Raw genomic sequence first — 15,646 nt, 5'->3', positions numbered from 1 at the left:
CTGATTAATGATAGTCGATGCTGAGACTACTTCTTTTCACGTTATATGTCAATGATAGCTGACAAAATTGATGGTTTTGTGGCCAAGATTGTAGACAGTACAAAGATAAATACTGGGGCAGCTAGTTTTGAGGAAGCAGAGAGTCTGCAGAAGGACTTGGACAGATTGGGAAAATGGGCAAAGAATTGGCAGGTGGAACGCAGTGTAGGCAAATATGTGGTAGTACACTTTGGTAGAAGGAATAAATGCATAGTCTATTTTCTAAATGGAGTAAAAAATCAGAAATCAGAGGTGCAAAAGGACTTGGGAGTCCCTGTGCAAGATTCACTAAAGGTTAACTTGCATGTTGAGTTGGTGGTAAGGAAGGCAAATGCAATGTTAGCGTTCATTTTGAAAGGACTGGAACAAGGAAAGATGTCATGCTGAGGCTTTATAAGGCATTGGTCAGAGCACACTTGGAGTATCGTGAACACTGGCATTGGAGAGGATCCAGAGGAGGTTCCCAGCAATGAAAGGTTTAACATATGCAGAGTGTTTGATGGCTTTTGGCCTGTATTCACTGGAGCTTAGAGGAAAGAGGGAGGATCTCATTCAAACTTATCGAATATTGAAAGGCCTATATAGAGTGGATGCAGAGAGGATGTTTCCTATATTGGGTGAGTTTAGGACCAGAGGGCACAGCTTCAGAATAGAGGCACATCCTTTTAGAACAGAGGTGAGGAGGAAAATTCTTTAGCTGGAATCTGTAGGTGGTGGATCTGTAGAATTCATTGCTATGAAGGCCAAGTCATTGGGTATATTTGAAGTAGAGGTTGATAGGTTCTTAATTAATAAGAGCATCAAACATTGCACAGAAAAGGTAGGAAAACGGGGTTGAAAGGAATATTAAATTAGCCATGATGGGATGATGGAGCAGACTCAATGGAGCTAATGGCCAAATTCTGCTCCTGTTTCTTATGGTCTTGCATGCACATTAGTCAGTTAATTGGCCACTGTAAATTGCCACAACTATAGGTGAATGGTAAAATCTGGGGGAAGTTGGTGGGAATGTGAGAAGAAAATAAGATTAGTATAAGTGGTTGTCTGATGACCTACAAAATGACTGATTATTAAATTGTGTCTTTGAAGACTGACTTTTTGATCTTTTCCTCAAGGAAATGTTTGTGTTTTTGTTTCTGTAATTGCTCATGTTCAATTAATATAGGATTTCTGCTCTGCAGAAAAATTACAGTACTTAGGACAGAAATAAGAAATAATATGAATTTGATACAAATTGCCGTAAAATATTTCTGCAATGAAGTTATGATTTCCCTTTAAATTTTTAGTTTCAATGATACAAATCTATTCTCTCATCCCCTTTTTCAAATCCCACTGCACTATCTACTCTGGAAGGATCAATATGTTTTTTTTTCCACAAGGATGGCCGTTTTCAGGAATGCGTGTGTTGTCTATTTGTTTCTTCATCAATATTTATTATCTACCTTTCTAACATCAGACAGGTACTTTCACTCTTGTTGCCTGTGTTTAAATCTACCTCTCCATGCTCAAGATAAGTTTATATGTTTTATTTATGACATAACTTTAGGCCGACTAAAGAAAAATGATAATACGGAATTATTGGCATTGTACACTACGCATTGATGTGGTCAAGGTGATAAAGCCAATTTTCTTGCAATTTGCCCTATTTCTAAATTTGTTTTTCTTTGGTAACAACAGTAGTGTCTTGTAAAATCCTAACAAGCTGAATTATCAGCATATTATTCTACCTGGATGGGGGTGTGAGAACAGCCTCTTAATTTATGCCTGCAATCTGTGAACAACATTTAATAAAAAGCCACGATGTCATCGGAGTTACAAACTCATTTTTTTCTATCTTGAGGAGTAGGTGGTGTTCCCAGTGTCCTGAAAGAGTATTCTCCATAAATCAGAATCAATGATTATCAGCTCTTTGAGGGTGCACAGTGAAGATTCAGTAAATTGCTTTCACATGAGAGGATTGCCCAATGAGCATAACAAGCCAAGTCTTAATTCTCTGTCATCAAAGAATGAAAAATGTAATCAGCATTTGCAGTCATTTTAAAGACAACATTCTGGAGTTGACTGCAGATGCTGAAGAGCACTAGGAATAGCTTGTCACCTTATTCCTAAACTGGCCACCCTGCTACGACTAGAAATTGGGTGATTTGTTCGGAAATTGGCCTCATCATCTTAATAACATCGATGCATGACCTTTAATAGCCTAGACCTGAATAATCATACTTTTTTAAAGCCTGGTCACCTTAAAACTGTGTCACATATGCAAAATACTAACTTACTAAGTGGTACCAGTACTTTAAGCAATCAAGGTTTCAAGTGGAAACATCAGTAGTACTTTGGTAGGCTTGCCTTAATTAGCAGATCAAAAGGATTAAATACAGGAGAAAAACTGTCAATGCTCTGACTGAGGGACTCATTTCACAATCATTGTTCATCTCTGGGGATTCCTCCTTCATGGCTGTGGACTACGTCCAATGCTCTGTGGTCTGAAAGCTTCAGCAGTCCTCAGCTCTTCAGTCCTGGATGTGATACTTATTACATTACAGCCAACTATTTTGAAGATTTTGTATTTCACTCCTTTAAAATAAAGTATGTCAAATCACCAGCAAAATGCTAACAAATTCTGTTACCAGAATAGTAGAATTATAGTATTACGGTAGATGTAAGTAACTGTGTGCATTTGGAAAATCATCTGAGAGGTGGATTGCAGGTTGCCATCTTTCAATTCTTGTGCTAAACTTATGTTACATACAGTGGATTCTGGTTAATTGGGACCTATTGGGATCCCTACATTTTGGCCCAATTAGCCAAAGTTTCATGGAAATAGTTAAAAAGATATAAAAATACAAATTACCGTTCAACTGAGTAGCAAATTATGTATTTAAGTGACAAATTAGAACAATACCAATAACCCTAACCCTAACCCAGTATATTCTGCTGTGTTCTTTTGATTGACTGTAAATGAACAAAATAAGCACAGACACCTAATGTATATAATGGATTGGCTTCATGCAATACTTTTGGTGATTTGATCTTCCAAATTTTCATTTTCATTGCAACATTCAAGATGTTTGTCGATACCTTGAAATTCTTAATTGTTTCTAACTTGTTGAAGTAGTCAGATTGTTCCATTTTCACTCCCAGACACTTTTGATATTACCAAACCTCTGGACGCTTGAACCCGCAGTGAGGAAAACAGTTCTGAGTGATCTTACTGCATATTTCTTGCCAACTATCAGTGAAAAAAATCGCTGCTTTTTGAATACCACACGAAACTGACGTGATTGAAAAACTGTTCGCTCTAAGTACAGTGTAGTGTCTAATGGCCACACAAGTGCATACAACTATTCGGCAACAGTATCCTGTCCCAATTAAGTGGCATGGTGTCCCAAATAAACAAAGGGAATTCCAGCTATTTTCTGGATTCGTTTTTGTTCTTGAAGAGTCATCTTTAATATGTGGCTGCCACAAAAGCCCAATTAACTGGAATCTACTCTGCATTGTTTTCATTTATGTCACCATACTTCTAATCTCAAGTTACCATAGTAATCAAAGATCTCTGCATCAGTTATGAATAGCATATTTTGAGCTCATTATTAGCTTCAACTCGAAGTTCAAAGTACTTTTAAGTACGTATATGTCACGGTGTACAACTGTGATTCATTTTCTTGCAGCTTTACTCAATAAATCCAATAACCACAATCAAATTAATGTAAGACTACACCAAAGAGGTGTACAACCATTGTGCAAAAGACAATACAAAAAGAAAGAAATAACAACAATAATAATAATAACTAAGCAATTAGCATTGAAAACATGAGATGCGGAGACCTTGAAAGTGAGTCCATAGGTTGTGGGAACATTTCAGTGATGGAACAAGTGAAATTAAGTGAAATTACCCCTTTGGTTCAAGAGTTTGATGGATAAGGGGTAATAACTGTTCCTGAACCTGGTAGTGTGAATCCTGAGATCCTGTACTTTATTCCTGATGGCAGCAGTGAGAAGAGGTCATGGCCTGTGTGGTGGGTGTCCCTGATGATGGATGCTGCTTTCCTGCCACAACATTCCATGTAGATGTGCTTAATGGTGGCAAGGGCTTTACCTGTTTTTTGCAGGACTTTCTGTTAAATGGTGTTGTTGTTTCCATACCAGGCTGTGATGCAGCCAGTCAATATACTCTCCACCACACATCTTTCAAAGTTTGTCAGAGTTTTAGATGTCACGCAGAATCTTCACAAACTCTTAAGGAAGTAGAGACGCTACAATGCTTTCTTCGTAAATGCACTTGGATACTGTGCCCAAATCAAGCACTCTGAAATAATAACATGTAGGAATTTAAAGTTTCTGACTCTCTCCAAACTGATCCTCCAATGAGGACTGGCTCATGAACCTCTGGTTTCCTACTCCTGAAGTCAATAATCAGCTCCCTGGTCTTGCTGACATTAAGTAAGAGGTTGTTGTTGTGGCACCACACTCAGCAAGATTTTCAATCTCCTTCCTATATGCTGATTTGTCTCCAGCTTTGATTTGGCCTACAACAGTGTTGTCATCAGCAAGCTTGAATATGACATTGGAGCTGTGTTTATCCACACAATCAGAAGTAGAGCAGGGGGCTAAGCACACAACCTTGTGTGAAGTAACAGGATATTTAAATATCAATACAAATAAAATCTGAAGATATTACTTGAGGAAGTTATGTAGTTTGCTTGTAGCTTCTAATAGGCTCAAATTACTTTACATCCAGTGAAGGGTAATGATGGTTTCATAGGGATAGAGTTTCTGATTTGGAAACAAGAAGATCACAAGCTAAATGCAGTTGACTTTGATGGTTAGATTAGGAATCACATGCACCACCATCAAGCCTGCTCCACCATTCAATCATGGCTGATTTATTTTCCCTCTCAACCCTAATCTTTTACCTTCGGAGACCCAGTAACCTTTGATGCCCTTACTAATCAAGAACCTACTAATCTCCAATGACTTGGCCTCCACTGCCATATGTGGCAATAACTTGCACAGATTCACCACCTCTGGCTAAAGAAATTCCTCCTGATCTCTATTCTAAAAGGAAATCCATGTATTCTGAGGCTGTGTCCTCTGTTCCTAGACTCTCCAACTATCAGAAACATCCTTTCTGTATTCACTCTATCTAGGCTTTTCAATATTTGGTAGGATTCCTCCCATCCCCCCTTTCTTCTAGGCTTCAGTGAGCACAAGTCCAAAGCTATCAAACACTACTCAAACATTAAACCTTTCATTCCCAAGATCATTCTTGTAAACCTCCATTGGACTCTTTCCAATGCAAGCACATCCTTTCTTAGATATAGCCCTCAAAACTGCTCATCATACTGCATAGGTGGTCTGACCAATACTTTATAAAGTCTCAGCATTACATCTTGTTTTTATATTCTAGTCATCTTGAAAGCAATACTAACATTGCACTTGCCTTCCATACTATCGACTCAACCTACAAGTTAACCATTAGGGAATCCTGCACTAGAACTCCCAATCCTTTTTGCTGAATTTGCTGCATGTTTAGAAAATAGCTTATGTCTTTATTCCTTCTACTAAAGTGCATGACCATACACTTTCCTTTTCTGTGTTTCATCTGACTTTTTTTTTGCCCATTAATCTGTCCAATTTTTTCTGCAGATTCCCAGTTTCCTCAACATTACCTGCCCCTCCGCATATCATGTATCATCAATAAACTTGGCTACAAAGCCATGAATTCCATTCTCCAGATTATTAACATATAACATGAAAATTAGTGGATCCAACACTGATCCCTGTGGAACATTTAGTCACTGGTAGCCAATCAGTAAAGGCCCCCTTTTATAACACAAAATGCTGCAGGAACTCATCAGGCCTGGCAGCATCGATGGAGAGGAATAAAGAGTTGACTTTTTGGGCTAAGAGCCTTCATCAGTCCAGAATCCCTTGTGTTTAAGGCCCATGCATTCCCAGTAGGTTAATCTTCTGTCCATGCTGTCATACCATGGGCTCTTGTTTAGCAACCTTATGTGTGGTACCTTGTCTAAGGCCTTCTGAAAATTCAAGTAAACAGCATCCACTTTGTTTATCCTTTCCGGTTATGTTCTCAAAGAGTTCCAACGGATTTGGCAGGGAAGATTTCATAAACCGTTTTATGATCAAGCAGTGTAGTGCTTTTCACTCTATTAAAAAGTTCCAAGGTGTATTTCAGTATTTGCATATATGTAATCATAACTAAGAGTGTATTTGAGGCAAAGAGTAAAATTTTTAATATTATTGAATATTTTTTAAATTCTAGCTGTTTCATCAGATTGCATTATTAATTTTTCAGGAGTGTATTAGAAAATTGATGAATTGATTTTGTTTTGCAGAATGATGAGATTCTAACTTGGTGCGAGGGCCACAGGAGGTGCACCCAGGTGAGTACTGCTAGCGTTTTCGTTGTAATGAGCTCGACTATACCACATCCCAGTCTGCAACTTTACATTAAATATATCTGTTTGATGTGTGCTTTTAAAAATGTTAGGTCTGTTAATTCTTTTTAACATAGTATCTGTCTGTCAGTGGTCTGCTTTCATGCAGAATAACAGGTTTGTTAAAATTGACTGATGGAATCAGATGGATTACTTGAAGATAAAATGATGGGAAACTGGTAGTGGAACAGAAGGAATCTAGACAAAAGAAATTATTTTATATGTTTTATATTTAAGCATATCCTTTGCTTCAAATTTACAGACTGCAACCCAGTCTCACTCATCACAGTGTGCGGAACATCCACACACCTGGAAGTGATTTATCATATTGTGACCTAATCATTATTTCAATTGGTTTTGTTAAACTGTGAAGTTGGGGCATTCCAATTTCTGTGTGCAGTTACTATTTACAGGTTGCTTAGTCAATCTTCTGGAGTGCCTTCAATAGTGGAAAATCACTTCTTAAGTAAGAAGACACAAACTACATATTCTCCAACTGTATTGACATCTAGAGAAAGGCCATTAATCCACTGATATTTTTGAAAGGCTAGTAATTTGTTTTGGATTTAAGTGGGCTGAGTCTCTGAAAAGGCATTTAGTTACAATATTGTCACAGTTTAAAGTGCAGGGGCCAATAGCAAATCATTAAACAAGTTGACAGAGCCACATCAATGTCAGCCTCCACCTACAATGGCAAATTTATTTTACTCAGTTATGAGGTGTGGGTATCAGTAACCGGGACTATTGGACATCTGATAGCAGGGAGAAAGAAGCTGTTTCTAAAAGATTAATAGGGGGTCTTCATGATCCTGTACTTCTTCCCAAATGGTAGTAATGTAAAGAGGGCATGTCCCAGATGTTGAAGGTCTTTAATGATGGATACTGCATTCTTGAGGCACTTCCTCTTAAATATGTCTTTGATGGGGGAGGATTTTGTGCCTAAGATGGAGGTGGCTGAGGCTACAGCCCTCAGCAGCCTCTTGCAGTCTTGCATATTAGAGCCTCCGTACCAGTCTGTGATGGGAAACATCTGTAGAAATTTGCAAGAATCTTTTGTGACATACACAATCTCCTCCAACTCCTAATGAAGTAGAGCTGCTGATATACCTTTTTTGTGTGTGTATCACTTTGTTGGGCCAAGAATAGATCATCTGAGATGCTGACACCCAGGAACTTGAAGCTGCTCGCTCTTTCCACCGCTGACCCATAAGACAAAGGAGCAGAAGTCGGCCATTCGGCCCATCGAGTCTGCTCCGCCATTTTATCATGAGCTGATCCATTCTCCTATTTAGTCCCACTCCCCCGCCTTCTCACCATAACTTTTGGTGCCCTGGCTACTCAGATACCTATCAATCTCTGCCTTAAATACACCCAATGACTTGACATCCACTGCCGTCCGTGGCAACAAATTCCACAGATTCACCACCCTCTGGCTAAAAAATGTCTTCGCATCTCTGTTCTAAATGGGCACCCTTCAATCCTTAAGTCATCTCCTCTCATACTAGACTCCCCCACCATGGGAAACAACTTTGCTACATCCACTCTGTCCATGCCTTTCAACATCGGAAATGTTTCTATGAGGTCCTCCCTCATTCTCCTAAACTCCAAGGAGTACAGTCCAAGAGCGGACAAACGTTCCTCATATGTTAACCCTCTCATTCCCAGAATCATTCTAGTGAATCTTCTCTGAACCCTCTCCAACGTCATCACATTCCTTCTTAAATAAGGAGCCCAAAACTGCACACAGTACTCCGAGTGAGGTCCTACCAGTGCCTTATAGAGCCCCAACTCCCTGCTCCTATACTCTATTCCTCTAGAAATGAATGCCAGCATTGCATTCGCCTTCTTCACCACCAACCCCTGAATAAGGACTGGTGCATGTTCTCTTGATTTCCTGCTGCTGAAGTCCACAATCAGTTCTTTGACATTGCTGACATTAAGCACAAGATTGTTGTTGCAACACCACTCAACCATTCAATAAATCTCACTCCTGTACACCTCCTTGTCACCTTCTGAGATTCTGCCAATACCAGTCATGCCATCATCAAGTTTATAGATGGCATTTGAACTGTGCTGAGCCACACGGTTATGAGTGTCGAGATAGAGCACTGGGCTTGAGGTGTGCCTTGTTGATTGTCAAGGAAGAGCTATTATTGTTGATCTGCAGTGACTGTGGTCTCCTGATAAGGAAGTCAAAGATCCAGTGCAGAGGGAGATATGGAGGCCCATGTTTTGAAGCTTCTGTGGTACCTAATTGTATTAATGGAACTAAGTCAAAACCCATTATTTCTGCTTATGAAGTCATATATGGGCTGGAAACATTTAGCATATTTTTTCCCCAAATGATGTTGGTAAGTTTTAGCTGTCGCCAATTCAATATGTAGATTTTATATCAAATGTTTTTAATTAGCAGCGATTGATTTACTCACCTGGTTTATAGGAGACAAACAGCTTATGACCTTACTTTAATTGCTCCTCCTGCCTGTTACTTATGATATTGGGAATTCTATATTTGAAGCTTCAGATTTCTTTGTTCATTTGCAGCCTTGAACACCAATCCATTAAACATTCAGTATAAACCAATTCTTGGTTCTCCTTCTGAAAATGTATTATCATAAACTTTATATTGATTCTGCTAGCTCACTGTTCTATAATTTTTTTTTGCTCTTTTCAATTACTTCGTATCCACTACGAACAAATAGATTTCTAGAGCAAAAGCAACAACTAAGCTGAGGCCCAGACTAAAACAGTCTATTGTACCACATCTTGTGCTATGCAATATTAGTTAAATATTTTCCTGCAATAATTAGAAAATAACTTAATATTTAATATAATTTTTACATTTATAAAAGTGGCCAGTGAGTGAGTGGGCCAGTGAAGGAGTGGAGCTTTGAGGCTTTGACTCGAGAGGTGTCGACGAGAAGAGGCAGAGGACGAGCTTGTTCACGGTTAGTCTTTACTATCCCTTCTGAGACAGTGATGTGCCTCTCATGTGAGATGTGGCAGTCTTGGGGGAACTCCCCTCTCCTGCAGAGTCACATCTGCCAGAAGTGCATACGGCTGGGCGATCTGGAAGACTGTGTAAAGAACCTGGAGCAGCAGCTAGATGACCTTCGACTCATTAGGGAGAATGAGGTAGTCATAGTTGAGAGGTATAGGGAGGCAGTGGCACCTAGGCTGCCGGAAGCAGGTTGTTGGGTGACAGTCAGAGGGGAGAAAGTGCAGGTAAGTAGACAGGTAGTGCAGAGCACCCCTGTAGCCATTCCCCTGAATAATAAGTTTACCATCCTGGATACTGTTGGCAGGGACGATGACCAGGTGCGGGCCATGGTGGCAGGGCCTCTGGCACTGAGTCTGACCCTGTGGTGCAGAAGGGTAGGACGGAGAAGAGGCGAGCTGTCTTCATTGGAGACTCTATAGTCAGGGGAGCAGATAGGAGATTTTGTGGACATGAGAAGGACACCCACATCGTTTGTTGCCTCCCGGGTGTCAGGGTCCGGGATGTTTCTGACCAAGTGCACGACATCCTGGTACAAGAGGGAAAGCAACCGGAAGTCGTGATACATGTTGGTACCAACAACGTAGGTGGGAAGAGGGATGAGGTCCTGAAGTTTGAGTTTTGGGAACTAGGCAGAAGGCTGAAGAACAGGACCTCAAGGGTGGCGTTCTCAGGATTGCTGCCAGTGCTACGCGATAGTGATGGTGAGAATTGGAGGAGATGACAGTTGAATGCGTGGCTGAGGAGTTAGTGCAGGGGACAGGTTTTAGATTTTTGGATCATTGGGATCTCTTCTGGGGAAGGTGGGACCTGTACAGATTGGACGGGTTGCACCTGAACTCGAGGGAAAGCAATATCCTTGCAGGTAGGTTTGCTAGCATGGTTCGGGAGGGTTTAAACTAATTTGCAAGGGGGCTGGGACCCGGAGCGATAGAGCAATGAAAGAAGTGCATGGAGTAAAGCCAGATCTAACATATAGAGAGGCTTTGAGGAAAGAGAAGCAGAATAAACGGTGTAAAGGTAATAAGGTAGAAGGGCTGAAATGTGTGTACCTCAGTGCAAGAAGCATCAGGAACAAAGATGGTGAACCGAGTGCTTGGATACATACATGGAATTATGATGACCATTACAGAGACTTGGCTGGCACCAGGGCATGAATGGATTCTCAATATTTCTGGATTTTAGTGCTTTAAAAGGGATAAAGAGGGGGGAAAAGGGGAGGAGGGTGGCATTACTGGTCAGGGATACCATTACAGCTACAGAAAGGGTGGGTAATGTAGCAGGATCCTCTCTTGAGTCAGTATGGGTGGAAGTCAGGAACAGGAAGGGAGCAGTTACTCTATTGGGGTTATGCTATAGGCCCCCTGGTAGCAGCAGAGATACCGAGGAGCAGATTGGGAGGCAGATTCTGGAAAGGTGCAAAAATAACAGGATTGTTATTATGGGTGACTTTAACTTCCCTAATATTGATTGGCACCTGATTTAGTTCCAAGGGTTTAGATGGGGCAGAGTTTGTTAAGTGTGTCCAGGACGGATTCCTGTCACAGTATGTTGACAGGCCGACTAGGGGGAATGCCATACTAGATCTAGTATTAAGTAACAAACCAGGTCAGGTCACAGATCTCTCAGTGGGTGAGCATCTGGGGGACAGTGACCACCGCTCCCTGGCCTTTAGCATTATCATGGAAAAGGATAGAATCAGAGAGGACAGGAAAGTTTTTAATTGGGGAAGGGCAAATTATGAGGCTATAAGGCTAGAACTTGCAGGTGTGAATTGGGATGATGTTTTTGCAGGGAAATGTACTATGGACATGTGGTCGATGTTTAGCGATTTCTTGTGGGATGTCAGGGATAAATTTGTCCAGGTGAGGAAGATAAAGAATGGTAGGGTGAAGGAACCATGGGTGACAAGTGAGGTGGAAAATCTCGTCAGATGGAAGAAGGCAGCATACATGAGGTTTAGGAAGCAAGGATCAGATGGGTCTATTGAGAAATATAGGGTAGCAAGAAAGGAGCTTAAAAAGGGGCTGAGAAGAGCAAGAAGGGGGCATGAGAAGGCCTTGGCGAGTAGGGTAAAGGAAAACCCAAAGGTGTTATTCAGTTACGTGAAGAACAAAAGGATGACAGGAGTGAAGGTAGGACTGATTAGAGATAAAGGTGGGAAGATGTGCCTGGAGGCTGCGGAAGTGAACGAGGTCCTCAATGAATACTTCTCTTCGATACTCATCAATGAGAGGGAACTTGATGATGGTGAGGACAATATGAGTGAGGTTGATGTTCTGGAGCATGTTGATATTAAGGGAGAGGAGGTGTTGGAGTTGTTAAAATACATTAGGACAGATAAGTCCCCAGGGCCTGATGGAATATTCCCCAAGCTGCTCCATGAGGTGAGGGAAGAAATTGCTGAGCCTCTGGCTTGGATCTTTACATCCTTGTTGTCCACAGGAATAGTACCGGAGGATTGGAGGGAGGGAATGTTGTCCCCTTGTTCAAAAAAGGTAGTAGGGATAGTCCGGGTAATTATTAACCAGTGAGCCTTACGTCTGTGGTGGGAAAGCTGTTCGAAAAGATTCTTAGAGATAGGATCTATGGGCATTTAGAGAATCATGGTCTGATCAGGGACAGTCAGCATGGCTTTGTGAAGGGCAGATCGTGTCTAACTAGCCTGATAGAGTTCTTTGAGGAGGTGACCAGGCATATAGATGAGGGTAGTGCAGTGGATGTGATCTACATGGATTTTAGTAAGGCATTTGACAAGGTTCCACATGGTAGGCTTATTCAGAAAGTCAGAAGGCATGAGATCCAGGGAAATTTGGCCAGGCAGATTCAGAATTGGCTTGCCTACAGAAGGCAGAGGGTCGTGGTGGAGGGATTACATTCAGATTGGAGGGATGTGACTAGTGGTATCCCACAAGGATCTGTTCTGGGACCTCTACTCTTCGTGACTTTTATTAACGACCTGGATGTCGGAGTAGAAGGGTGAGCTGGCAAGTTTGCAGACGACACAAAGGTTGGTGGTGTTGTAGATAGTGTGAAGGAATGTCGAAGATTGCAGAGAGACATTGATAGTATGCAGAAGTGGGCTGAGAAGTGGCAGATGGACTTCAACCTGGAGAAGTGTGAGGTGGTACACTTTGGAAGGACAAACTCCCAAGGCAGAGTATAAAGTAAATGGCAGGATACTTGGTGGTGTGGAGGAGCAGAGGGATATGGGGATATATGTCCACAGATCACTGAAAGTTGCCTCACAGGTAGATAGGGTAGTTAAGAAAGCTTATGGGGAGTTAGCTTTCATAAGTCGAGGGATAATTTAAGAGTTGCGATGTAATGATGCAGCTCTATAAAACTCTGGTTAGGCCACACTTGGAGTACTGTGTCCATTTCTGGTTGCCTCACTATAGGAAGGATGTGGAAGCATTGGAAAGGGTACAGAGGAGATTTACCAGGATGCTGCCTGGTTTAGTGAGTATGCATTATGATCAGAGATTAAGGGAGCTAGGGCTTTACTCTTTGGAGAGAAGGAGGATGAGAGGAGACATGATAGAGGTATACAAGATATTAAGAGGAATAGGTAGAGTGGATAGCCAGCGCCTCTTCCCCAGGACACCGCTGCTCAATACAAGGTGACATGGCTTTAAGATAAGGGGTGGAAAGTTCAAGGGGGATATTAGAGGAAGGTTTTTTACTCAGAGAGTGGTTGGTGCGTGGAATACACTGCCTGAGTCAGTGGTAGAGGCAGATACACTTGTGAAGTTTAAGAGACTACTAGACAGGTATATGGAGGAAATTAAGGTGGGAGGTTATATGGGAGGCAGGGTTTGAGAGTCGGCCAACATTGTGGGCTGAAGGGCCTGTACTGTGCTGTACTATTCTATGTTCTGTTTCATTTTGACCTAGAAGGAGTCCATTTGGCCTCTGTTTTAAATATGGGGAATAATGGCTGGTATTTCAAGAATATTATGCTAGCCTCAGTATGGATTGCCATTCAAAATAAATTTCCTTGCTTCAGTACTTCAGTACTGATCAAAAAAAGCTAGAGAATTTCCCAATTTCAGTAATATGTCAGTGGACTCTGCTTAAACCAAGTTAGTAATTGTCAGAGAATCACACATTCATGTACATGATATCTTGAATGTAAGTAGTTTGCTGTGGTAAACTGGTGAATATCTCGGCTGGAGCTGGTTGCATTTATTCCATATTGTTTGACACTGTCACTCTTCTATTCCAGCTGTACTTAAAGAGTGTACAAGTATCTTCAATTTGAATACAGTAGCGCGACAATTTCATACAGGATTTCTTTGCTGTATCATTGTACCATTCTTTAAGAAATGTATAACAATTTAGTTTTGAGAAGTTGGAAAGGAAAATGATGAAAAGTTTTGTCTGGAACCAGTTATCATCAAATAGATAGCCATACATATTATTTTCCTTTTGAATTCTTATCTCTTTTTTTGATATTAGATCAGATACACTGAAAATAATCAGAAATTAATTTGCCATTCCTGAGCAGCAAGTGTTTCAATTTTCTTTCTCTATTTTCAGGACGTTCCTTTGGATAATGAATTTTTTAATCTATGGTCATCTTTTTACATGATTTCATTATCTTTAAGTGTATCTTTAGCTGTCTTGATTCCTAGGCATACTTTCAATAGCACATCTAGTTTAGGTTAATGTGCAGCAGAAAATGTCTAATAATATGTTGCACTGCTTGGGTTCTCCTTCCAAATGAAGAATGTTAAGTTAACAGGGCCTTGTTTTGCGTTTAAATTGTTAAAATTTTTTTTTTACAGAAGTTGAATAAATGTATAATTGAACAGTATCTTCAAAATGAAAACAGTAAAACCATGCAAACTATTTTATAAAATACAAAACTTTCCCATACATGCTTTGCTGATAATGTATTATAACTCCTCTGTTAGTTAGTTGATGAAATGAATACTATTATTAAATGGGTGCTCTACTAGTAATGCATCTGTGTTTCAAAACCTGGTTTTAGTTTTATCTATTATTTGAACTTACAGACACCTGCAGCTTAAGCATACAAGTACTGATTGGAAGCAATTATGTATATGGACTCCACTTACCAAGCTGCCTGATCCAAAAAGCAAGTTATAATAAAGACAAGAGAGATGGAATAATGTATCTGCCAGAAGTCTTCTGGGCTGATTTAGCAGCATGCCACCTAACACCGGGTTAAAATTGCTACCACAGCCACTGTTCGTAGATTACAGGGCTATGGGTACCACTCAAGTAAGGATAGAGATAGCCTGGTTGCTTTCAAATGGAGTTCTATATCTTAAACTGGTGAAAAACGAAAGAAGACCAAATGTTATGCCTCTGATCAAAACAAGCTGATTACTTTAAAGTGCTGATTTGTTCTGTCTTAACAAAATTTTAAGAAAAAAGTGCCATATATCATGAGTATGTGATAGAATTCAGAATCATATAGTTTAATTGTTATGTTCAAGGCAAGTGAAGGGCTGACTTTAAGTGATATGAGCATAAGCAGTGGAGATTTTAATCAGGAGTTACCTTACCATCAATTGCCTGCAATGTATCAGTTTCCATTTTAAAATTGTTATTATTCATTTTGTCTAGACCAGTCTAAAAGTAAACAAATTTGTGGTTAAATCTTAATTTGCAGTTGTCTGAATAGTGGATTCAATCATTCGAGAAGAATTACCAGGGGAATTAAGCATTGTAATGTGCTGAATCTTAATGTGCTCTTATGCATCTTGTTTTGAGGGAGTAGGGTGGTGGACAGGCTGTAAAACATAAAAATAAATTCCATTCATGTAGCATCTTTCATTTCATTTAGAGGACACCCTAAAGCATTGTAAGCCAAAGAAGTATTTTTCAGGGCAGTCATTGGTGTAAATTATAAACATGGTCATTTGAGCACAACAAGCAAGTTCACATAAACATCGGGGTCATGACCTGTTTTGTAATGTTAAATAAGCAATGAGCTTTGATCAGGATAGTAGATTATCGGACCTGGGCTTCATCATATTGTGGTACGGAGTCTTTTAAATCCAGAGAATTATCAGAGCTTCATTTTAATTCTTTATCAGAAAGTTTGGATCTGCACTGAATATCAGGATTTGATCCTATAATTGAGGTGGAGAGGCAAAATAATTATATTCTGAAT

General features: G+C 40.2%; 1 protein-coding gene across 1 annotated transcript in view; it reads left to right on the top strand.

Moving 5' to 3' along the window:
* The window catches only part of anos1b (anosmin 1b), a 157,252-nt gene that overhangs the window by 25,915 nt on the left and 115,691 nt on the right, over positions 1-15,646 (top strand). Inside the window, exon 2 of the mRNA XM_063044838.1 lies at positions 6,399-6,446. Coding sequence (XP_062900908.1) covers positions 6,399-6,446 — 48 coding nt within the window. The remainder of the gene's footprint in view (positions 1-6,398; positions 6,447-15,646) is intronic.

This window comes from Mobula hypostoma, chromosome 4, assembly GCF_963921235.1.
Source record: "Mobula hypostoma chromosome 4, sMobHyp1.1, whole genome shotgun sequence".
NCBI lineage: Eukaryota > Metazoa > Chordata > Chondrichthyes > Myliobatiformes > Myliobatidae > Mobula > Mobula hypostoma.
Note: the sequence above shows the minus strand (reverse complement) of the source record. Positions and strands in the feature narration are given on the sequence as shown.